The 23882-nt window shown below is 49.9% G+C and overlaps 1 protein-coding gene across 5 annotated transcripts in view; it reads right to left on the bottom strand.

Annotated features, from left to right (window-relative positions):
- The window catches only part of CLEC16A (C-type lectin domain containing 16A), a 188155-nt gene that overhangs the window by 94497 nt on the left and 69776 nt on the right, over positions 1 to 23882 (bottom strand). For all 5 annotated transcript variants that reach the window (XM_079121394.1, XM_079121395.1, XM_079121398.1 and 2 more), the window contains exons 13-17: positions 13790 to 13912; positions 11215 to 11324; positions 10135 to 10179; positions 7371 to 7421; positions 5069 to 5197 (exon numbers count right to left, since the gene is read on the bottom strand). In XM_079121394.1, coding sequence (XP_078977520.1) covers positions 5069 to 5197; positions 7371 to 7421; positions 10135 to 10179; positions 11215 to 11324; positions 13790 to 13912 — 458 coding nt within the window. The remainder of the gene's footprint in view (positions 1 to 5068; positions 5198 to 7370; positions 7422 to 10134; positions 10180 to 11214; positions 11325 to 13789; positions 13913 to 23882) is intronic.

Raw genomic sequence — 23882 nt, 5'->3', positions numbered from 1 at the left:
ACTTTTAAAAAGCGAGGCTGATCAACCAAGCTCAAATATGAAGTGATTTCTCCAGTTTCTTTGCTTCAATGAATCTGGAGGCAAACTCTGGCGAGCTCACTGTTTCCGGGGAATGAGTCCAGTAAGTAGGGGCGGGAGGGCGGATCTGGAGTCAGACAGAGCTTGGCTCAAGCTGGGGCTTAGGTGAACACATGGATTCCCTGAGCCCAGCTAATGCTCCGGAAATGGGGCGCCGGGAGGCACGAGTGGGAGGGGCAAGGAGAGGCGCAGGGGTGTGCCTGGCATGCGGCTGGCTCTGGCTCAGCTCTTGCCCTCCCTGTCCCTGCTGCATGTGCAAACTGCTCAGTTCAGGCGATGCCCAGGTTAGAAGCCCACCAAGGCGTGGAAATGGCTGTGAAAGGCAGTCACCCTGAAGAGGTGCTGAGCAGTTTAAGATGGGCGCAACCCACGGGGAAAGCAATGGCAATGTGTAGAGGCACAGAAAGACCTTCATACCCTCTGAACCAGAAATGCCGCTTCTGGGAACTTATCCTAAAGAAACAATTCAAAAGAAAGAAGAGGCTGTGTTCACAAAGCGGCTCATTACAGTTCAGTTGAAAACAATGTAACAGTGAAAGCAACCAAAATGCCTACCAGCAGGAAAATGTCTAAGTAAACCAGCAACCAAAATGCCTACCAGCAGGAAAATGTCTAAGTAAACCGTGGCAAAAGTTGCCAGAAAAACCTTAATGCAGTCGCGAGAATCCCGTTTATTGCAACTGTCACGGCTCAGGGTGCAGCTCGGTGGTGGGGCATTTGCCCAGCAGGCTGGAGGTCCTGAGCTCCCTCCCAGCATCGAAAAACAAACAAAACCAAAACTACACCGTGGCACAAAAACTTCCTGTGCTACGGGGAAAGTGTAAAATAGGACGGGGGCTACAAGCAAGGCCAGGGCACACTTCTGCCACCAAGAGAAGATGTGTGCATGAACAAAAAGGGGAGAAGCCACAAAGGGCCTGCAGGTTGCTGCTTTGGTGATGGAATCCTGGGAGCTTTTCCCTGATTTTGAAAATGTTGAGATGTTATCGCGTTTTCCTTAACATGTAATACACATCCAAAAAGTAAAGCAAAATGTTCTATTTCCCCCAGCACAAAAACTGCTGTGGTTGACAAGGGAACAGGGAAGGGATATGGGGACAAATAAAACTCAGTGCAAATGCATTCACTGCGAATGGCTTCCAAGATTGCCACATGAAGATGGTCAGAGTTTGAACTTAGACTTGAGGGTCACCAGAAAGTCTGAGGCCTAATTCTCTTTCCTCCAGCGCTAAGCCTCAGTGGGTTTAGATGGCTGGAGACCTACCCTTGCCATAGGATGCCAAGGGCTCTGCCACTGTGAGCCCACACCTGAGCACTCACTGTTAGGTACTGGGCTGCTCATTTCTCAGCTGGACTCTCATCTCCTGAGGGCAAGAGCTGAGGGGCAGGGTCCCTGAGGACCCCGAGGTTAAGAAACATGCAAAGTCACACAGCTAGCATTGGGATTTGGCCCACGGATGGTCTGATACATGAACTTGCATTCTTTCTTAGCAGCCTCTCAACTGCCCTATGTGCAAGGTGGCTCCAGCCGGGTCCTAAGTTCTGCTCGAGCACTGCCATCAGACCCCGTGAGCACCTGTAACCTTTCTTTAAACATGAACGTCCGCTCAGGGCTGGCATGGCTCAGCAGCACTGGTGCTGCTGTGTCTGACTTCATGCTACTTGTGCACTTCCTGCTCCTTGTGTCCCCATAGACCTGGCACCCAGAACAGGCTCCACAAATATGTCACATGAAAGAATAACCGGTATAAGTTATAAAGTGCAAGCGGGGGGGGGGGGGGGGCACAATTTTATAGCTAGGCCCCTTCCCAGGGCCTGTGGAGCCCAGTGGTTCTGCTTTCCTCTCCTGCCCCCTCCCTTGTCCTCTGCCTTCGGTGGCTGTGTGTGGGGGTGCTGCTCCAGGAACATGTGGCACTCTTTTGGCACCTCAGGACTTTGCATGGGCTGTTCCCTGCCTGGAAAGTGCCTCCTGGCTCCTTTTTGTCTTTCAGGTTCTGCTTAGAAGTAACTCTGCAGAACAGCTTTTGCTGATCCCTCTGCTAGGACCACCTGTCTTTTGGCCATGCCTCCCTGCAGTCCTGAGTGCAGCCTGCAGTCGATCCTGCTACCTAGGGGTGTGTGAATAATGTTCAGCCTAGGTAAAGAGAGAAGCCCAGATGGCAGCACGTTCTCTGCTCCCCTCTGCACCCGAGGCACAGCCCAGGGTTTCTGGTGTGCGGGCATCCAGTGCCTCTGACAAACATGTCAATCAAGACTTCACAAGTCAGGAGTGATTGCCCAATCAGGGCTGTCTGAACCAGTCCTCAAGGAAAATAAAGGGTGGGATTTCTGAGCAGGACCAGCTTTCTAAAAATTAAGTGTCTATTTGGTAAATAAAAGAAAGACATTAAAGACATTGATTGAATCAAAAAACGTAAGATGGAATGTTCTTTGAATATAAGCAAAAAACTTGAAATTCCATAAGCCCCAACTGTTGCTGAAGTGTATACTTCCTTTACCTCAAACTCAAGAAACACTGCTATGTTCTGATTTTTGAAAAGGGCTCGAGGCGCTAAGCTTCCAGATGATTCTAGACAGCAGTCTTGCAATGGGAACTGGACTGAGATGAATGGCCAACACTCACCTTCAAAAACTGATTCTTGAATCACAAAAGGAAGTTTTTCCATAGTGGACAACTTTCCTTTGAGGGATCTGCCCTATTTTATATCATTCTGCTACTACCCAGGGATTTGGGGACTCTGGAGCTGCTTTTGTAAACAAAGGCATAACAAGAGAACTGAGGGAAGTCCAGATGCCTCCAGAGGCTCTATCTGCACCTCAGCTGGGCATTTGGTCTGTGCATTCCATCTGGGACAAGGGAGGTGGATGACACAGCCCCAGGAACTTGCAACTAAGAGAAATATGAGGGGTAAGAGAAGAAAAGAACCACTAGCATCAAGGACTTTTGTGTGTATGCCTGGAAAGGTAGGGACATTTTACTTCATAGATGAGGAGACAGTGGCCCAGAGCGGACAGACAACCTCCCCAGGCCACATGCCTGACGGCTCACCCTTGAATCTCTCCCATACCCCTCCTATGGATAGGACCATCTGCCCCAACTGAGGGCGTATGATGGCAGTAAACAGTGCTAAGAGGGGACAGCCAGGGACACACTGGGCTCCAGGGCCCCCTGCTTCACCAGCTGTAGCTGCCAAGGTGCCAGAACATGCCACTTTTCTCTAGGCCTTCGCCTTTGCCAAGCTGTCTGCCCACTCCTGCACAGGCTTGGTTTAAGGGCCACACCCTTGAGTGCCTGCTCCCCAGCCCAGGTGGGATTAGGGACCCAGTCTCATGCCACTTCAGTGCCAGCCAAGCACATGGACTGTTGCCTTTCCCACCTTGCCCTGGAGAAGTGGGGTGTGTTTGGTATCCCTGTGTTCAGCCCAGCCAGGGCTAGTGGACAGGATGACAGCTGCAGGAAGCAGCAGTCAGAGTGCTGAAGCCTGGGCTCGGGAGGCCTCGCTGCTGGGCCAGCTCTGACTACCTGGTGGCTCTGAGCATACTGGTTTACCTCCTCTTGTCTCAGAAGCTCCCTCTGTGACGTGGGGGAAGCAACAGTGGCCACCTCCTAGGGTGGGTGTAAATGAAATAATAAGGAAATCCATGTAAAGAAGTGATAAAAAGAGTTATTTTATAACAAAAAATATCAAAGAATAGTAAGAATCTGAGCATCACCAACCAAAGGAAGGTAGAATGTACCCAAGGCCACAGCTCTTGATGTTCGGGGCCCACCCTCTGCTTCAGGAGCGGGGAAGGCCCCCTCAGCTCTGGGAACACTGCACTCAGTGGGTGTGCAGTTCCACTGGAACCCTGCCAGGGAACACCTCAGAGGCCAGAGGCTGAGGGGAGCTGGCCAGGAGGAGCTGCTGAGCTGACACCATGCCTGTTTGTCAGAATCAGTCTTCCATGAGAGCAGATGCCAAGGGCACCGGTGCAAACAGTGCCACCCACCGACTAAACCACATGGCTGGCCAGTGGGGCCACAGTACTTGCTGGAGCACATCACAGGAAGACATCCGTAGCCCGGGCAGGGTGGGTCTTGTGGTGAGGTCTGTGGGTTTGTAGAGACGACTGGAACTGTGGATCAACTCAAGACACATGGGTCCCACTTCCTCTGTAACTCTGGGTCACCAAGACAACAGTGCCAGCTGGGAGGAGGAAGGCTGTGGATCCCTCTCGTCTGAGGTGCATACAGCAGGTCACTCCCACTTTCCAAAATCCCAAAGTGAAACACTGCTGCCACTCTGGGCGCACACAGATGAACTCAGAAGATATGGGCCGATAACCAGAGTCACGTGCAATGAATTCCTCTAAATCATCCTCTGATATTCACACCTCTAGGGAATGATTTTCTAGGAAAAGGCTATGGTGCTTTCTAAGAAAGAAGCTGTGATCGTACAAGGGAGATAAAATACCATGAGCAGCCCTGCTGAGGCTGCTTCCTAGAGTGCCCGCCTCGGAAAAAAGCGCTGACAACGGAAACACACTCCAGCCGCTTCTGAGAACCAATCTGCCCTCCACACACGCCTCTGCCGCAGGCCCCCCAGAATCACAATTTCATTTGCGAGTGCCTAGCCCCAAGATCTGTCAGATACCTTAACAGCACGCCATCTCTGGGGGTCCTGAGATCTTGGGGCTGAGACCTCACACCCACCTCACCTGCACTGCAGGTTCTACGCTCACCCAGTGGTTTGCAGAAGCCCAGGCCCCTGGCTTCCGCTCCCAGAGCTCAGGGTTCAGCCTGCACTCTGCCCCGGCAAAGGCAGCCTGTCTGCAGCGCACAGTGCCGCCAGTGCAAGGACATTTTCAAGGGCAACTCCCATAGGAAAGCCTCGGCTGGTGGAAGCACTCTCTACCCTTGATCTAAGCCCATGTTCGAAACAGACTCATGACTTGGACCAAGAGATCTGTTCCTCCCTGCCTGGGGAGGATGGATCTAGGGCTCACTCACCCTTCGGGTCTTCTCCACGTCACCACATGGCAATCGCTTCACAAAGTCAATGCCTGTCAGTGGTGTGCCTGTTGGGGGCAGCAGGATGGAGGCGTCCATCATGAGATATTCCACATTCATGGGCTTCATCTAGGAGAGAGAGACATCACAGGAAGCCTCCATGAAGGTCCCTCACTTGGGAGGGCAGATATATGAGTTAGGTGCCATCTGTGTTTCCTAAGTTGCAGATTTTTTCTTTAAATGAAGCCACAAATGCCAGGCACAGATGTGTCCCAGTCACTTAGGAGGCCGAGATAGGAGGGTCACAAGTTCAAGGCCAGCCTCAGCAATGTAGTGAGGCCCTGTCTCAAAATAAAACAAAAGGGTTGGGGACATAGCTCAGTATTCAATCTCCAGTACAGCCTCCCCAAAAAAGTGAAGCTGGGGACTACGGAATCACTTATTGCAGGCTGCCTACCTTCTTCCTTTGGATCCTTTAAGTACTTTCCTTCAGAGGCCTGAGGGCACCCACTCCAGATTCCTGTATTCTAGGGCAGGGGTGGGGTCCCTGTTTCTGCCCTGGGCTACCCAGCACCTCCCCAGCCTGCCCTATTTGCTCACAGCTCCCCTGCTCTGCTCCTGCCACTGTTCAGAGCCTTCCCAGGGAGGCCCTCCAGCCTGCCACAGGAAGCGAGCCTGCAGGGCCCACTGTACCTTGAGCATTAAGCTAGGGAGAGTGAGGGGAGCAGCAAGAGCCAAGGCCTGGCCTGGGCCCCTCCAGCACTTGAGCAGCATTTGAGGGCCTCTGGTCTCTCCTTTCACTCGGGCTGATTTTCTAAGGCCTGAGCTGAAGACTGACCTAGGCTATAGGCCCAGGGTGTGTCACCTTTGCATTTTTCTAGAATGTCAGGCATTGTTCAGGATGCACCATAAACACTGGATTAAAACAAACAAAACCCAGGAAAGCACCCTAGGGTGAGAAGGAAAGGGAATGGACATTTTTTTGTTCATGAACTTTGCGTGAAGCATCCTGCTGGGTACTTCACACCCATTCTGGGCTCCATCACATGGGCCCCGTTGTACAGATGGGAGAAATCAAGGCTCTGAGATTAAGAAATTTGCCCAGGGTTGCATAGTAAACAAACAAAAACACAAACAAGTTTTTCCACATGGCAAGTGACATGTGGAATTTACATTTCCAAACAGAAACTAAACTATGGAGAATTACATTGTAGAAGAAGTCGGGGATAAGATAAAATGGTCAATAATCCCTGAATCCATTCCATTTTGATTACTGGTATGAAAAGCAGAAGTCTGAGCTGCCCTTCTGAAGAGCTGGAGGTGACAGAGAATGGTGTGCATCAACAGGACCAAGGCAGTTGCAGGAGCCCAGGCGGCACAGGAGGCCTGGCTGCTGGGCACTGCTGGAGCACCTCTGGAGCCTTGAGAGGCCCCAAGGAGGCCTCAGCCGTGCAGGGGCTGGAATGTGGTGAGGGCCCTGGTGTCTAAAGCCCAGTGAGGCCAAGAGACACTTAGCCACCCTGTCTTTTTCTTTTTGACATTTTAAACAATTAGCTTGTTATAAACATTCCAAATCACTTCACACTTTGGTGAGTAATCGCCACAAGAAGGATAATTTATCATCTATTTACTGAGTGTCTACTCAGGCCAGGTGCTAGGGATGCAGAGACAGAAGAACAAAACAGAAAGCTGTTATCTCCTGGGCTGTTGCTTCCCGGGACGCTGCCTCCAGGAGGGAGAGGGAAAGACTGCTGGCACTGCCTGCTGGAATGTTGTGGTGCAGCAGCAAAGGAGAAAACAGCATAGAACATAGGGATAGGCAGGGGACTGGAAGGCCAAATGCTCTGCTTGAGGAAGCCTGGCCCTGTCACTAATTGGCAGGGCGCATCTGGGGACACAATTTGGCCTCTCTGACTCCCAGTTTCCTCATCAGCAAAAAGGGGACAATGACAGTACCTTTTCCCTTTGGTTGATGTAAAGATTAAGGGCTTTAGTATGCATACAACCTGCTTTTCCTGACTGGCATGGAACAGGCCCTCAATAAGAAGACACCCCCGACTCCCATGCTATTGGTATCAAAGTGAATCTTCTGATCCATAACACAGATATGGCCTAACAGTGGAGCGACTGTGACCTGAAATGTCAGTGGCAGCAGGGATCACAAGGCTCCATTTAACATTGACTTCCCCACCAATCTCTACCACCAGACGGGAAGCCCAGCAGACCCACAGAGCCTTCTGAGGTCCCGTGGGTCTGGCAGGCACGCGAGTGCCAACTCAGGTGTGTGCTGGCGCTCACTCACTGTCATGCTTCTGTACTCGTCTTCAAACATGTCCAGGAAAATGTCTTCTCCCTGAAAAGAAAGCAAGGGCGGGAAAAGAAGACTATTCATGCTTTTTTCCATAAACACAGTGTTATAAGCCCGAGCTCTCAGCCTTTGAGGCCATCTGTCTCTCATTATCAAGTTCTCATAAATCGCCAGGAAGTAAAATGCACACGTGAATGTGAACACACACGCTCAAATCAGCAAATGTCAAACTGTACCACTCAACATTTTTTTCCTTTTTTACAAAGGCATATTGAGTTCTTTTGTCAAAGCAGTTAATTAGAAACCAAGAACAAAAATAGCATTAAATATAACTAAAATACAGAAGTTGCTGTTTCAATTGCTTAACATCATCCCTTTGTCAAGAATGGGTATAGAAATGGTTGTAGTCCTGGTTAAGTCACCATGTTAAAATTTTGAGGCCCACACTGCTAGAAGAGAGAATAATTAAAAATGCTTAGCCATCTGCATCTGAGGAGAGTCTCGGGGCTGAGTCTATGCCCAGGAGGTCCCCTTCAGAACGGTGGTGGTTACGAACTTAGGTGTGTGACACGGAAGCTGGGGCCAGATTCCAGCTCCACTGCGACAGCCCCTCTGCAAGGATGGGAAGACAAAGAAAAACAATCACAGCCCATGACTGCTGGGGCATTCAGTGTGAAGGGAAATAAGTGGGTGCATAAAACACATAGCACAGAGACTGGCTCCGGAAACGTTAGTGCTCATTGTAACTATAGCCTCTACCGGGCAACGACAATCACACCTGTCCTATGTGTCTCATAAGTCCTGAAATAGCCACACATGCATGCTACAGAGTTGGGTGGGAAAGCACAGACCCTTTTTCTACTTTTCCAGTTGTCAGAACTTTAGATACACTTGAACATTCTTGCACGGCGTAGGTAGCAGGAACAGAAACAACAGCCCTAGAAATGCCCCAAACCTCCTGAGACGTTATTCTCAGAATGCAGACATCACAAAATAAAAGCATGAGCAAACACATGGATTAGGAGAATAAAGTTGAAATTCAAACATATCAGCCGCCCCCTTATGTGTTACTGGGGATGAACCCAGGGCCTCCTGGGCAAGTGCTCTACCAGGGAGGGCTTCCCTAGTGTTAATAAAGAAGCACCCTCTGGGGAACTCCCACCTCTATGCCTTTCCATCTCTGCATTCCAAAAGCTTTCAAGGGGGGTAAATAAATTGAGAGCAGTTATGCTGGAAAGAGATTTGAGGATGACTAAGGCAATAGCATCAGGCCTCTGCTTTCTTTTGGGCTTGGCTAGAGGGAGCATGACCCTACACAAAGGCCAAGTGTGGTTTTGGGTGTTCAGAGGGGAGCTGGGATTTCCTCCCCAGTGAGTGGGGCCACAGTGTTGCCACTCACTGGGCATGTCCACCACTGACACTGGGTGGAGTCAACTGAGCCTGGCAAGGTGGACTTCCAGATTCTAGGACCTGACTTTGTCTCATTACAGACTGATAACAAGGGGCAGTGGGCTTAAAATATTCCTGCAGAGAGAGCGGTTTAGAGAGTGCAGATAACGAAAGCATGGCAAACATCAAGAAAAGGGCAGTGCCAACACTTTCCCTCCTAGGGGATCTGCATTAGCCCTGCTTTTAGGAGAGAAATCATGACAAACAGGATCTGGAGAGATGCGATAAGGAGGCTGAAAATGAGAAAATCACTAGGACCACCTGACATGTGCCTTAATCCACCATGCTGATGAAAGATGAGACTGCCCCAAGGTAAGACCCAGCTGTCTCCATCCCTCCAGCATTCCTGTTAGAACCCTAACCCCAGGGTGACATGACTCGGAGTGTTTGGGGAGTGACTAGGTCAGGGAGATAAAGCCCTCACGAATGGAGTTAGTGATCTTATAAAAGTGACCCCAGATATTGCCTGTCCCTCCCACCATGTGAGAACAGAGCAAAAGGCACTGCCCATGAGCCTCTCGTGGGCCCTCTCCAGTCATGAATCTGCCATTCTTGGACTTCCCACTCTCCAGAACTGTGAGAATCAATCTCTATTGCTGACAGGCCACCTGGGTGATAGAATTTTGTTACAGCAGCCCAACTAGACTAAAAATGTGCCTTAAGAGCTAAATAAAACCGAGCCTGGAGTATAGTTCATGGGTGCAGTGCATGCCTCGCACGCCTGAGAGCCCTGGGTTCACGTCCCAGCACCACAAGAAAAAAAAGCTAAACAAAACCATTCCAATTAGGTATTTAAAAACTGATTATCTAGATCTGAAAATCAGTCTCCATAAATTTTTCAGATTCTGAAGAATGGCTTTATAAAATCTCACTAGACTTGATGATAAAAGTTTAGAGGCTCCATAAGGCTTCTTAGCATATATGTATACACATACATATATATACACACACGTAAATAAAATCACAGGTAATTCATAAGTGAATTTATATGTATTAGCATATGTAACTCATGAACATAAGTTCATAATGTATCATTTACTTAAAATAGGTTTATAATTCATAACTTACAAATTCATAAACTCAATTGACAAACTGTCATGAACTAGGAGTTCTCAAAAATTTTACTGTTAAGAGAGCATGAAAAGTTCCGAGAGCACTGCTCTGCAGACTATGAAATTGAGCATTTTTACTGGGTAATCATAGGTCTAAAATATCCTGATGACCTTTATGTGCATGGAACTAGTCACTATGGTCTTATTTCCTCAAGACAAGACACCCCATGCTTCTGTCCACCTGTGCTGCCAATTACCTTGTAAAAATGTCTTGCAAGGTGGACACTCTCTTCTCTTGCGCCCTGTGAAAAGAAAAGCGGGGTGTGAAGCGGGTGGATCTATGAAGTCAAGTGGTGGTTTAGTTATACATTCTAAAATCAGGTGCACAGAAAACAGATGATGGATGAATATCATCAAGATAGAAAATGGCTTTTAGCCAGGCGTGGTGGCACACACCTGTAGTCCCAGCAACTTGGGAGCGTGAGACAGGAGGAGGGTGAGTTCAAGGTCAGTCTCAGCAACTTAGTGAGGCCCCAAGCAAGTTATCAAGACCCTGTCTCAGAATAAAAACTAAAAAGGGCTGAGAATGTGGCCCAGTGGTAAAGCACCCCTGAAATCAATCCCCAGGGTGGATGGGGAAGAATGAAAGAAAATAATTCTTAGTGAGAATTTAGGAGGGAGGGTAGAGCTCAAAATGAAAACAAGAAAAGGGCAGGCAATTCAGTGTGTTGAGTCATGTGCAACTGGGTGGGGGAAATGGATTATCGAATATGGCCATTATGAGTCCGCTTTTATAAAAGAAAAACTGCGTGTGCATGTGTGCGTATGTGAGGGCGTATCTGCACAGACACACTCAAGTGTCAATTATAGTTGCTACTTTTTACCTCTTGACGCTTCCTAAATTTTCTAAAAAGTATGAAAAATAAGGGGGACAGTAAATGCTATGGAAAACTTAATGTCTATTTCAGCACAAAAAAATTATAAATGTGTGTGTGTGTGTGTGTGTGTGCAAGCACGCACGTGTGTAAATGTATAAAAGTTTTGTAATACCAAAGAAACCACTGAAAATCTTGGGGTCAAATCCAGAACTAAGTAAGTAGAAGAGCAGCTACTGATGTGCAAAGGTTAGGCAGTCTCTGCAAGAGAGTACTGGCTACAGAAAGTTCCTTCTAGACAAACGGGTTGGAGTAGAGCCTCAGATCCAGCTTCTTTTAGTTGAGCTGTGGACACCACGGGGCAGGGCACTGATCAGGACGCAGAAGCCTACCTCCCTCCCACCCTTGTGACCTCCTCCAGCTCCCTTGGCCCATGAGAAGGAGGCAGGGAGAGGTGCTCACCTGTAGGCAGGCCAGGTGCACATCCTTCATGATGCAGCCAGAGGTGGCCAGGACCTGCTGCTTCAGGAGCAGGCAGCTCAGCTCCAGGGTAGCCAGCCGGATCTTCCCATCTGCAGAGCACAGCAGGTCAGATGCACACAGCATGGAGGCCCGTACCTCAAACATAAGGCCCTGGCTTTCCCTGCTCAAGGACCCATATCCAGTGGGGATGCGGAGGGAGCCCCCACAAGTCAGCCCTTCTTCCCTAAAGCTCCTCTCCCAGGAGAGGGGTGACACAGGAGGAGGGGAGGGCAATGCTGCGGAAGGTCCAAGAAGTGGCCCTCTGGAGCAGCTGTGTTCACCCAGCACTCTTTCCCCAGATCCAGGGATGAGCATCCTGTTTCCTCTGAAGAACCACCAGCCCCACTTTGGCTCATGTGATTTAGTGGAACTGGCCCCCTTCTAGGGGTGGGCAATATCCCTCCAGGGTGGTCAGGACATTCCATTCCCTGGGTCAGTGATTGGGTGGGACAGGTGAGGAAGCCAGAGCCACCGAGGCCCGATTCTACAGGTGGCTAGAACTGCTGTGCAAGAGAGCCTCTCCTGGGCTGGGCTCAGGGAGGACAGAGCAGAGTGATCCTCGTCAGCCACCCCCACCCTTGCCAGCATTTTCAATCTTCACAAAGTTCTGCAAACAGACTGCTCAAGATGAAGAGCCTCCCGGGAGCCAGGCTAGAGCACTAAAGAGAAAGGATGGCTGCTGGTCATCTTCCCAAACCAGAGGTGGCAGAGTCCAAAGACAGCTTGAAAACATTACTGGAGGCCATGGTCCAGCTGGGTCTGAAGCCAGACCCCCAACAGACTTTACAAGCCAACCCAGTGTTGTCCGTCTGTCCACTTCTGTTTGTATGATTTAAACCAGTCTGAGTGGGGTTTGTTAACTGCAACTAAGTTCTGACTATGGTGGCCCGCTAGTCCAGCCTGCGATGAGTGGGGTGCCTGCTGGTGCTTTACGTCTACCCGCAGGAAGCCTCTACTACCCACTGCAGCGGGAGACTGAGGTTTAGAAAGTGAGGAGACCTGCCTAGTCTCACAGCGGCAGTGGTGGACCCCAGGTGCCCTGCACGCCGTGACCTACATCTGGTACCTGTCCTAGAGGCATTTGTATGTGCTTGACAAAGGACAAGTGCTCTTACACAAGCTTCCCCATGGCTCTTCAAGCTGATTTCTGGGGAGAGGCCCTGGTGTAGAAGGGAAGAGAGCGCTGCCCCACCTGGTGCCTGCCAGGTCCTGCCAGGTGCCCCTGAGCACCATCTTCAGGGGACGTGAGCTGTCTCCTGGACTGGGGCTCTGAGCAGACACCCACCCCCACCCAGAGCCACCCTCCTGCCCTCTTCACCTTCAGGCATTGCTAGGGTCCTGGGGCTCCACCCATGACAGCCCTCTCTTCTTCCCCAGGGCTTTACAGGCTGCGGGGGGTGGTTCCCAGGGTTGGTTGTAGCCCTCACCCCTCCTCTGAGCTCTGCATACGTGAAACCCACAGGCTTCTGGGACTTCACAGAACCCATCTACAGCTACTGGGGGAGGAGCCACATCCACCCCACTATTCCTGGACCCCTACCACTCACGTTGTGGCCCGCATGTAGGGCCCTCAGAAAACTCTGTCCATGAGTGAATACTCTGATAGCTGTGACACCCCTGAGGCCACCGTCTAGCTCTCCAGGCCCTCCTCTTGCTCACTGTCACGGCCACACTCTGCTCCAGCCACACTCCTCTGACTTGGGAGGCTCCTGGCTGTGATCATAACCTCCACCTCTGGCCTGTGGTGAGCCCAGCCATGGGCTGCTCCTGACTCTGCATCTCAGCATTCTCTCTCCACCAGGCCAACAATTCGGCTGGCTCTTTACCTTGAACTCACTCCAATGACTTCTCTCCTCATCTTTGCAGAGAACTGGCCTTACAATCAGGGGTTCTCAGCCTTGGCAGTGTTGCCATTTGGGGTCATATAACTGCGCTGAGTGTATGACAGGGTGTCAGCAGCACCCCTGGCCTTTACCCACCAGATACCAGTAGCATTCTTAGTTGTGATGACCAAAAATGTCTCCAGACATTGTCAAAAGTCTCCTGAGTGGCAAATCTGCCCCAGGCAAGAAATACTGTGCTCTTTCTATTCCAGTGTTGGCGGAAGCCACAGGATCAGGTTGCCCAGTGCAGATGCTGACCACACTGAGCGTTGTCCACAGCACCTCATTCAAACCTCCCATCATTCTACCCTGGCTGCAGACTCTTAGCCTACTTCATCTCACAACATGGCTTCTCACCCAGAGAGGAGAGCTGCAGACATGGACAAAACTGGTAAGAGAAAAGCCAGGTACAGAAAGAGTAGGTAGAGATGGCTACTCTTGGGGTGGGGAAGGAGACCAGGAGATGACCAGCTATGGGTGGCTCAGGGGCAGAGGGAGTGGCTGAAACATGCTTGGACTCTGAGCAGGGCCATGTCTAGAATCCAGGGCTCACGGTGCCCAGCCTGGGCCCTGGGCCCTCTGACTCCAGGGTGCTGTGAATAGACAACACACCCCACAACCCAGGCAGGCACCTGGTTGGGCAGCATTGTTCATGATCCTGATGAGTCTTTCAGTCAGCAGATGGTTATAGGTGGTCTTCTCAGCTTCATTTGGCACTGGCAGCTGGATTCGCTCTAGTTTTTCAGGATCTATACCTAGAATAGAGAAACGGAAAGATGAAAGTAAATGGAAGCAGAAAAACTTCAGCCTTATGGAGAGCTCCTTTTCCTAAAAGGCCCTCAGAGCAGGGTTTCCTCAGCCACCTGAGGTCAGGCCTGGTTGCTGCCTATACCATAACGCAGGCCCAAGTTATCTGCAAATATACTTTGCACTGCTACTTGTAAGCAGGAAACCAGTGTTGACGCAACGACTAACAGAACGCCCTTCACACGGGGAACCAGCTGTCCTGACACTTGTATTGTCAAATTCAAAGAGCTGGGCCAACCATCAACAGGCAAGGGGGGAAGCAGGACCACGGTGGGGTGCAATGCCACCCGTCCCTGAGGGGTGGCATGGGCAGTATGGGACTGGATGAACCTCGAGTGCAGAGAGATGTATGTATTACAGAACTAATGGCAGAGGCGTCTCCAGTGGAAACTCAACTGTCCCTGCCGTGAAAGCTAACAGCATCCGAAAGACAAAGAAGAGACAGGAGGTGGGAACAGGGTGGCTGGAAAAGGAAGAGGAATGGATGGGCAAAGTCGCAACCACAAACCATGTCATCATTTCTCCTAATGACAAACCTGGGAGCCAGAGTGACAGAGAGAACTGTCAGGGCTACTAGAACAGTCTAGGCCTGGAACACGACTTCAAACTCCCATCCTCTCATCCAATGTGGCTCTTGCAAAAATACTCTTGTAGAAATAAACATTTTGCTCAACCCAAGCTCAGAGACCCCCATGGGTTGTTTGTGCTGGAAGCACGTCTCTTCCTGTTACTGCATGCGAGAGGGGGAAGGTGGCACTTCTCGGAACTCTTGAAATACGGCCCCTGGAGTACCAGATAGCAGTTCATTTAGAACCTTGACAAAACAGCGAGGAGCGCAGGAAGAGCCGGCTGCCGGGCTCCAAGTAGCTCCGCACATGCTGACGTGTGAAGCCATAACAATACATCTTGCTTTATTGAATTCCTTCCAGCTCTGCGCGAGGGGCCAAGTCATACCAAGGAGAGGACGTCGGTGAGGTGCAGCCTGAGGCTTGGGTCGGGTGGGGCTCTCTCCTGTCCCATAAGTGTGGCTTTGTCAGGCAACTTCACTGCGGTGAAAACTGAGTCTGCGGCCTCTGCACTCCACGTGGATGCGACTGCCCGGCTCTCCAGAGCTGGCTTGCGAAATGGCAAAGGGAGTGACAACCAAATCTTGCTGACGTTCATTTTTCCAGAGATGTTGACACTGTCTCACATCTCTCTACCTTTTTGCTTCTGGCCCTTCACGAACTGCCAGTCAGGGGTTCTGGACAAAAGCCCCCAGCTCCTCTGAATCCTAAGCACGTCGCCCACTTTACAACCTGAACGCCAGGCACTGCACTTCAAAGACAGCAGAAAGGGCCCAGCTGCTGGCTCCTCTGCAATGTGGCAGAGGCCGCGGGACCAGAGAGAAGCAAACTGCAACCAGGGCTTGAGTTTCCTTGAGGGGTTCCATTTGCCTTTTCTATTACTGCCCCACCCCTCCTGAGTTTCTGGAAAATGACAAAATCTTTTCACAACAGGAACAAAAACGCTCTGAGGTTATTCTGATCTTTCCTGACTGAAGGTCCCAATCTCTGTGAAGGTGACTGGGGATGTGTGTCAGAACATCGGAACATCAATTTGTCCAGAGTCCCAGCCCATTTTCCTCTAGTGAGGCAACTCAGGCTCAGAAAGGCTGAGCGCTTCTCTAAGGTCACGGAGCAAGTCAGAGGCACAGCTCCAGCCACTGCTGGATGATTCCAAAGATGGATGGGTCCAGATGGGGAGGGGTGGTGGCACTCAGTACAGCTGGCTCACCACGACAGCCATGGCCCCCTCTCCTACTCACAACAGCCTCAGTCTCCAAGGCCTCTCTGCACCCTTGGACTCATGTCTCAGGAGAGGAAGCTGCAGGAGAGAGACCTGGCTAGGGAAGAACTGTGGATACTTAGTCCCTTTGAACCTCGGTTTCCTCACCTGTGAAATGGGAACACAGCAACCACCCATCCTATCCCAGGACTGTGGTCAGGATCACATGAGGAAAGCACAGGTCAGGGCTCCATAAACTACTGCCTGGCGTTATTACAAATGGATGCAAAATTTTGGTTTGAGCATGGTTTAACTTGTTTCCATATCATGTGAGTCATGAAAGGAAAGAAAGATAGAAGCAAAAACAAACTAACAAAAGCTACAATCAAGCTGTAGAAGGCCTGAAGAAGGCTTGCTGAACTGTCTGGGGCTGCTCACAGGACCAGCTGCTCTGTGGGTTTTGAAGGATGAACCAGAGACTGCCTGCAGCTGGGCGAGGAGGATCAGGACTTGCCAGGCCAAGGCATGAAGCAGAGTTTGAGGAGGGCTGAGACGAGGGGCTGGAGAGGAAGGGGAAAGGGGGCAGGGAAGGTTTGGTGCCCTGGAAGGAGACTGGTGGAGAGGCAGGCAGCAGAGGTGATGTGACCTGACTGAGCTCTGCTGACTTCTGGCTGCCTCCCTTCCCCCAGTTGCTCAAGGGAGTCACCGTGCTTCCATGGGAGGTGGTTTCTCCACCAGCCATGGACACAGGGACAAAGTGCATTCCACACACTGCATGGCAAAACTGCAAGAAGCCCCTTTGACACCTCCCTTCTTTCCCCAAAGTTCCTTCTGGGTCATGTGCCTCATTTTCTTGTTCCCATCTCTCCCCTTCTCTTGCCAGACCTCCAGAATACCACTTCTCTGACTTATTCCACCCTGACCTTCAGCTGCGCCCATGCACCAATCCAAATCCCAGAGACATTCTGGCCACCAGAGAAAGCAGTTGGTGGCCTCTGCTGGAGAGTTTCTCAAGTGGGCCTCATAGTTTATCAAAGTGCTTACTCTAAACAAACAAGAGGCCAGGTCTGGCTGCAGGCTGGGTGTGCTGGGGAGGGAGGAAGAAGGGAAGGATTCTGCTTGAGGGGGTCAGGGAGGCTAGTGGGGTAGCTCAGTGCTGGAGGACCTGCCTAGCACGGCCCAAGGCCCTTGGTAAAGACAAGCTCCTCTTCCGAGTAAGCACTGGGCCTGGTGTACATCACATGCAACGCTTTCCTCAATCCTTGAGAAGTCATGTGAAGTAAGTAACATGGTCTCCATTTCACACGAGGAAATTCGGCGTCAAAGAAGAGAATAAACTTGCCTGAGGTCACAAAGAGGGCAGAAAAGGCCAGGTCTGGAAGCGGCTTCTGACTCTTGGCCACCTCCTACGCACCTCCCACCCACTCTGCCCTGCCACACAATCCTTGCTTGTTATAGTCTCTCTTCCTGCACCTGCTCACTGTGTGTCACGCTACCTAGCTGTGCTGGTGGCATGAGGACAACAGGCCACAAATGTTTGATGGATTCACAAGGTTTTAAAGGAGTTAACTAATTTTGATCAAGGAGAGTCCACTACAAAAATGGAGGGAGGGGATCAGACACATTTCAAGACTGGAGAAAACCTAGGCTGGAGCAAGGGGGCACAGACCCTACCTGTGTTTCCATTCCTGTGACGAGCATTACATCACTGCTGCTATTCTTAGAAAGGCATTTAAATTGTGGAAAAGCATTTGATTTGGGTTTTTTGATTACCTGCCTAAAACAAAATGGAGCCTGACAGTCCAGAGTGAACGGGTCAACATCACAGCATGACAGGGACATGCCTGTGAAAGGCCAGAGGACACACACTCATCGCACACACATGTGCTGTGGTTTCAAGTCATGGAAGGGTGGGCTTGTGGCAAACCCAGTGGAGTGTCCTTGCTAGTCGTTTCCCTTTGAACTGAACGCTCTGGATAATGTGTTCTGCTGCTTGCTCAGTTCTCCAGTGCTTGGCAAGAGGCAGATTCCAAAGAATCCCTCACTTCACATGGCCCAGCAAGAGGCACTGGCTGGTCCTGACTTCCAGCAAACCACATGCTTTCTTAGTCTTTTCTGCCAGTGGCCTCAGGGTCACAGCCTGTGCTGCCCAAAGGGTCAAAACAGGGGTCCCCTTTACAGGGAAGGGGTGTGACTCCCAGCTAACTGATTTACAGAATCCACCACAGAAGGGAAGGGCATGCTCTGCACTGTCTGTAACTAGTTACAAAGTGTCCCCCATGAGCCCTGATTTCTGGATTCTTCCCACTTATCAGCAGCCCACATTCAGGGTTGGGGTGGGAAAGACCCATACCTAATCTACATAAAAGGAATCAGAAGAAAAGCTGGGTAGAGAGACCACAATAACACCAGGTAAGTAATGTTCGACATTTTTCTATTTTTTTTAACCATGTCCCACCTCCTTGGCTGTAGTCCCACAAGTGCTGCCAGCTTTGGAAAACCATAGACCTGCTATTTCGAAAGCTGACCAGATGTTTGGTGAATTTCCAATATAATTCCAGTTCTGATTGTGTGTCAGCCCAGATCCAGTGCAATGTGTGCCAGCTCTGCCTGGTGAGAGACTCCCTTATCCTATTACCTTTCAACCTTCCCATACCTCTGGTCCATGTTCCAGTAACTTCTCAGCAAAACAAAACGCAAAGCCCGAGATTCACCTGGGTAAACAATGGTGAGTGGAGGAGCAGGAGCAGAAGTGTAGCAGGTGGATTGGAGAACCCCAAGAACACAAAAGCCTACAGTGCACACCTCCCACCCATGCCCGTACTTACACCAGGGCTGGCGGACTCGACCGAAAGCAAAGACTGTGTTTTCTATTATAGATTCGAACCAGAATTCATTATGTGGCCCAAGTGAATCATGACAGCTGCCTTCCTCCGACCAGGCAACCCTTTCCACTGTGGGATATTCATTTTGGTGCAGCATCTAATCTATTATGATTTACTGGAAAGCCTGAGTTCACATTTGGTTTTTATTAACATTGCTTTTATGTTAAAATTGTCTTATGAGGAAAAATCTATTCGAAAGAGACGATCTCATTCAGAGGCCTGCTTTGGGGGTAAGTTCTGAAAAAGAGAGGCTAGGGGTCAAGTACAGAAAACCAGTCAACTGACCACCACCATCACCACAACAACCCCACCAAACACAGACCCTGTGACCAAGGCCAGGACTGAAGCACAAACCAGTGACAGCTCCTCCCCAAGGCAGCTTTCCCGGGGACTTGGGCCTCAGGCTGCTAAGCCTGAACTTTCCAGGTTCTCCTCCAAGCCTCTCCACGGCCCACGCTTGTGGTTCTGGGCACTAGTTGTCACAGAGTGGTAGGAGTCAGGAACTTGGGCCTCGTCTAGATTTCTCCCCTGGTGCTCCCTCTGGTTCCAATCAAGCGGTACTGCCTACACCGGAGTCCTGGGCCTCTCCTGGTCTCCCTGCTTAGGAATGGCACCTCTCAGCCACAGAGCCAACTGCAGGAGCCATCTTTGACTCCCTGCTTCCCCTCAGCCCTGCCAGGTCATCTGCACACCGGGCCAGCTCCAAAATGTTATCAGGACCCCTCCCAGCTTCCTACGTCTCCACAGCTAACACCACAATCCAGAGCACATTGCCTTTTGCTGGGAGCACTACACGGCTTCCTCACAAGGCCCAGCCTGCCCTCTTGAAGCTCACACACAACCCCCAGGAACCTTCCCATCCAGTGGCCAGACGTTCATTTAAAACTTTCATCTGATCGTGTTGCTTTTCTACTTAAAAATCCTGTAGGGGTTTCCTGCTGCACTTGGAATAAAATTCCAGTTCCCTGTCATGGCTTCCAGGCCTTGGTGATCTGACTCCTGCCCTCCTGGGCAGCCTCCTCAAATATGTACACACTTTCCCACCTCAGGGCTTTTGCATGTGCTGTTCCCTTTGCCTGGAGCACTTCTGCTCTTGATCATTCCCATAGGGCTCCTTCTCACCAGCAAGGCTTGGGTTCCCCACCGGCTGCCCTGGCTAGTGACCTGCACCACCACCAGCCACTCCTTCTCTTCCACCGGTTCATTTCCTTCCTGCCTGCCCACTATTATATAATTATTATATCATAATTTCTCTGCTTGCTCTCTTAAACAAGACCTCAGTCTAGTTTCAGTGCCTTGTATACAGCAAGTGCTCAGCGACTATCTGCTGAATGACAAGCAGGTCTCTTGTTTCCCTCTGTAAGGCTGCCCATGTCTGCTCCCCTGCCACCTTCTGGCTGGACTACCAGAAGCCCACTCTCAGGGATGCAGAGTAGACTTGATTGCTTCCTGGCCCACCCTTCAGCAGCCCCCACACAGCATGTAGGAACACAGTTTATGGTTGCTGTCTGTGCCACCCCAAAGGGGTGGTTCCCGCCTGCCTGCCTCTCAGAGCACCCTGCCCACACGGGCACGCAGCCTGCCTGCTCTGATGAACGGATGTCTACAGATGCGTCTCCATCTCTGTGCTCCCTCTTGTTCTGCCTTCTGCCAGTTTTCCTTTCTACCTTCTGGTCAATTCTTCCCCAGTTCCCTGAACCCGCAGCCCAAGCGTCCTCAGGAAGTCCACCTTGACTCATCCGGAGGGTCTGTGCCTGCCACCCTCCTTGGGCTCTCCTGCCAGACAGGTGCTGGCTTGGGCAAGGCCTCCATCTGCCTGGCGTCTGCACCCCAAGCCAGCACACTGCTTGCCCGTGCTCCATGCTCTGCATGCATTTGTTAATAAGCACACCAGTAAACTCTCCATGAGCTACCTGTCAGTCTCTCGGAATCAAAGGAGATTTCGTGCAGAATAGACAGTCACTTTTAAACTTCAAAAAGATGGCAAACACACATAAGCCATGCGCATCATAGGACCCTTGCTTGCCTGAAAACCTGTGGCGCTTCCCATTGCACTGGAACGTGATCTAAGCTCCTCTGCAGGCCATGAACTCTCCCCAGGGTGCTGCCATCTCTCCTGTCACTCTCCCTCTGCTCCCTCCACTCCAGCCACACTTGCCTTGTTTTCCCCAGAGCATGTCCAACTTGGCACTGGACCTCAGGATCACACAGACAGATGCTGTGCCCTGTGCCCAGCCTGCCCACATGTCTCCAGTTTTGCTTTCACACTGCACTTCTCACCGCATGCAACCTTCCCCAAGTGCAGCTTGCTGTCTATGCAAATGTAGGCTCCATGGAGGTACATTTCATTCATGCTGCATCCCAGAATTAATCAAAGGGCCTGGTATCTAATAGGGGCCTCAAAAATATTTGTTGCAAGGGCAAATCAATCAGTAAATGAATAGCATTTGCAGGAGATGGAAGAAGAAATTGAACTCCTTTGAATATACAGTTCCACTCTTCTAAGAAATTCCCAAGGAAGAGAGGTGGGCCTCCCAGGCAGGAACACGGGACAGTTGTCTCTGCAGGCCACACCAGTGCAAGCCAGACTTCTCCACTCCCTGACATGTGTCTGGAGTCCACCAAGGGAGTCAGATACCCAGAGGATGAAGAGCTGGCCCACTTATCCCTCAGAGCCTGGCTTCTCCTTGTCACAGAAGGCACCTTCCCTGCTGAGGTTCTGAGCACAGGCTGCCAAAAGAAAGCAACTTTGAATGTGCCACATGGCTGAGGGGCAACCAAAGAGCAAACTCTGAGCACCAACTGGTGCTAGGCTGGGTACTGCAGGGAGACTCAGGAGAACATGATCTCCGCCTTCTAAGATCTGACAGTTCAGAACAGAAGAGAAAATTCAGAGAACAGGTATAAGAAAAGGTGATAAGAACTTCATGGGAATTAAAAACAACTACTCTTCAAAAGAACTTGTTAAGACCGCAAAGACATGCCACAGATTGGAAGAATCTTTGCAAAACACACCTGATATAGAACAGGATATAATGGAATACATATAACTCTCAAAACCCAATAAGAAAACAGAAAACACAATAAAAGATGGGCAAAGGGTTTGAGAAAAGATTCTTTACTAGAGGAGATATATGTATGGAAAATGAAGCACATGAAGATGGTCAATGTCAGTAAGGAAACGGAAGTGCACATCACAATACACTACCACCACACACCTGTAGGGGGCCAAACCAAGAACTCATGAAGATGAAGAAACGAACTCTCATTCACTGGTGGTGGGAAGTAAAACTGTGCAGGCACTTTGGAAAATAGATAGGCAGTTTCTTCAAAACAAAAAAAAGGGGGGAGGGGGTTCATACATCTCCCATAAGGCTCAGTCATCCTATCCTAGGTATTTACCCAAGAGAAAGGGAAACATGACCACACACAGACTTGTACACAATTATTCATGGTAGCATTAGTATAACAGTCAAAACCGGGACACAACCAAAAGCCCATTAACAGATGGAGTACATTCATAATGATGAGGTATGTTCATAGAGCGGAACCCTACTCAGCACCAAGAGGAACTACTGAAACACACGACAACATTATGGACCTCAAAATAATCAAGCGGACTGAAAGAAGCTATACAGGGCTGGGGAGATAGCTCAGTCGGTAGACTGCTTGCCTTGCAAGCACGAGGCCCTGGGTTCAATCCCCAGTACCAAAAAAAAAAAAGGAAGCTATACAGAAAAGAATACACACTGCCTGAGTCTATACCACATTCTAGAAGATGCAAACTAACCTATAGGTAGGGAGCAACAGATTGGAGTTGCTTGGGTAGGACAGTGTGAGAGGCAAGAGGGGAGGAGGAAGAAACTTTTTTTTTGGTGATGCTGGGGATGGAAACCAAGGCCTGTGCATGCATGCTAAGGCAAGTGCTCTATCACTGAGCTGCACCCCACATCCATCAGGGAACTTTTGGGATGATAGATATACACTGTCTTGGTTGTGATGGTTCCATGGGTGTTTACACTCATCAAAGCATATCAAATAGTATCCACTTTAATGTGTGGAGTTCACTGTAAATCAACTATACCTCAATAAATTCCAGTCAAGTTGGATTGGATTATTTACCCTCCTACTTCAGGCAACTTATTAAACAAGACCAAATATATAAACCAACAGTGAGCAGACATTGGATAAGGCAACAGGCCACACAGGAGTGTGACACCTGAGAGAGAGGAATCAAAGGAGGTGGCTGAGTGCTTGTTCCAGCTTACTGTCTACAGTGTCCAGTATGCAGCCCAGGGAGAGAAAATGCAGAGCTCAAAGATGAGAAGGCAGAATCTGGAGTTTGCTAAGACCTCTGGGGGTGCTGAACAGGGGCAGCTGCACAGAAAGAGCTCCAGAGAGGTCAAAGGGCTCCTCCCTGGGCGTCGGCTAGGCCCTGAGCCCTGCACACATGTGAGGAAGAGGAGAAAACTTAGGTGGAGCAATCCTGGGTGCCCACACAGGGTTGGCCAGCATGGAAAGGTCCCCTCGCCATGGGACACCATAGAGTCTCAGAAGGGCACTGCCTCAGTAGTGAGGACCATGTAGCCCCAGACTAAAGGCTGGGCCAGTTCTAACTAAGTTTAAAACCAAGCTTCAAAAAGGAACAAACTAATTCCAGGTAACATGACCACAGCCCAAAAATATTTAAATGAGGGCTGGGGATATAGCTCCGTTGGTTAAGTGCTTGTCTCGCATGCACAAGGCCCTGGGTTCAATCCCCAGACTACAGGGAAAAAAAAAAAAAAAAAAGAAGAAGAAAAAAAAGAAGAATCCAACATCCAACTATACCTAACTGTCAACCATTCAAAAATTATCAGATATCCAAAAATAATAATAATGACGACAAAATGGTGGAGGAGATGATCCAAAAGTAAAAGAAAAATCAATAATAAAAACAGAACTAGAAATCACACAAGTGACAGAAAGGACAAGAAATCAGAAAGGAAACTATAACTTCAATTGAATAAAAATAAACTATATAATAAACTATTTATATATTTATTGGATGTGCTAAAGCAGTGCTTAGGAATTTATAGCATTAAATTCCTATAGAAGAAAAATGGTTAAAGATCAAGGACTACTGCAGAGAGGACTGGACTGAAAAGGAATAGTGCCAGAAATGTTTTGGATAACTGACCTGCAAAGGGTCCTGATTATGGTGGTAGTTGTACAAATCCAAGCATGTTAAAATTCACAGAACTATAGGTCCAAAAAAAAAAAAAAA

The sequence above is a fragment of the Sciurus vulgaris genome, assembly GCF_902686455.1.
Source record: "Sciurus vulgaris genome assembly, chromosome: 18".
NCBI lineage: Eukaryota > Metazoa > Chordata > Mammalia > Rodentia > Sciuridae > Sciurus > Sciurus vulgaris.
This window is presented reverse-complemented; position numbering and strand designations above follow the sequence as displayed.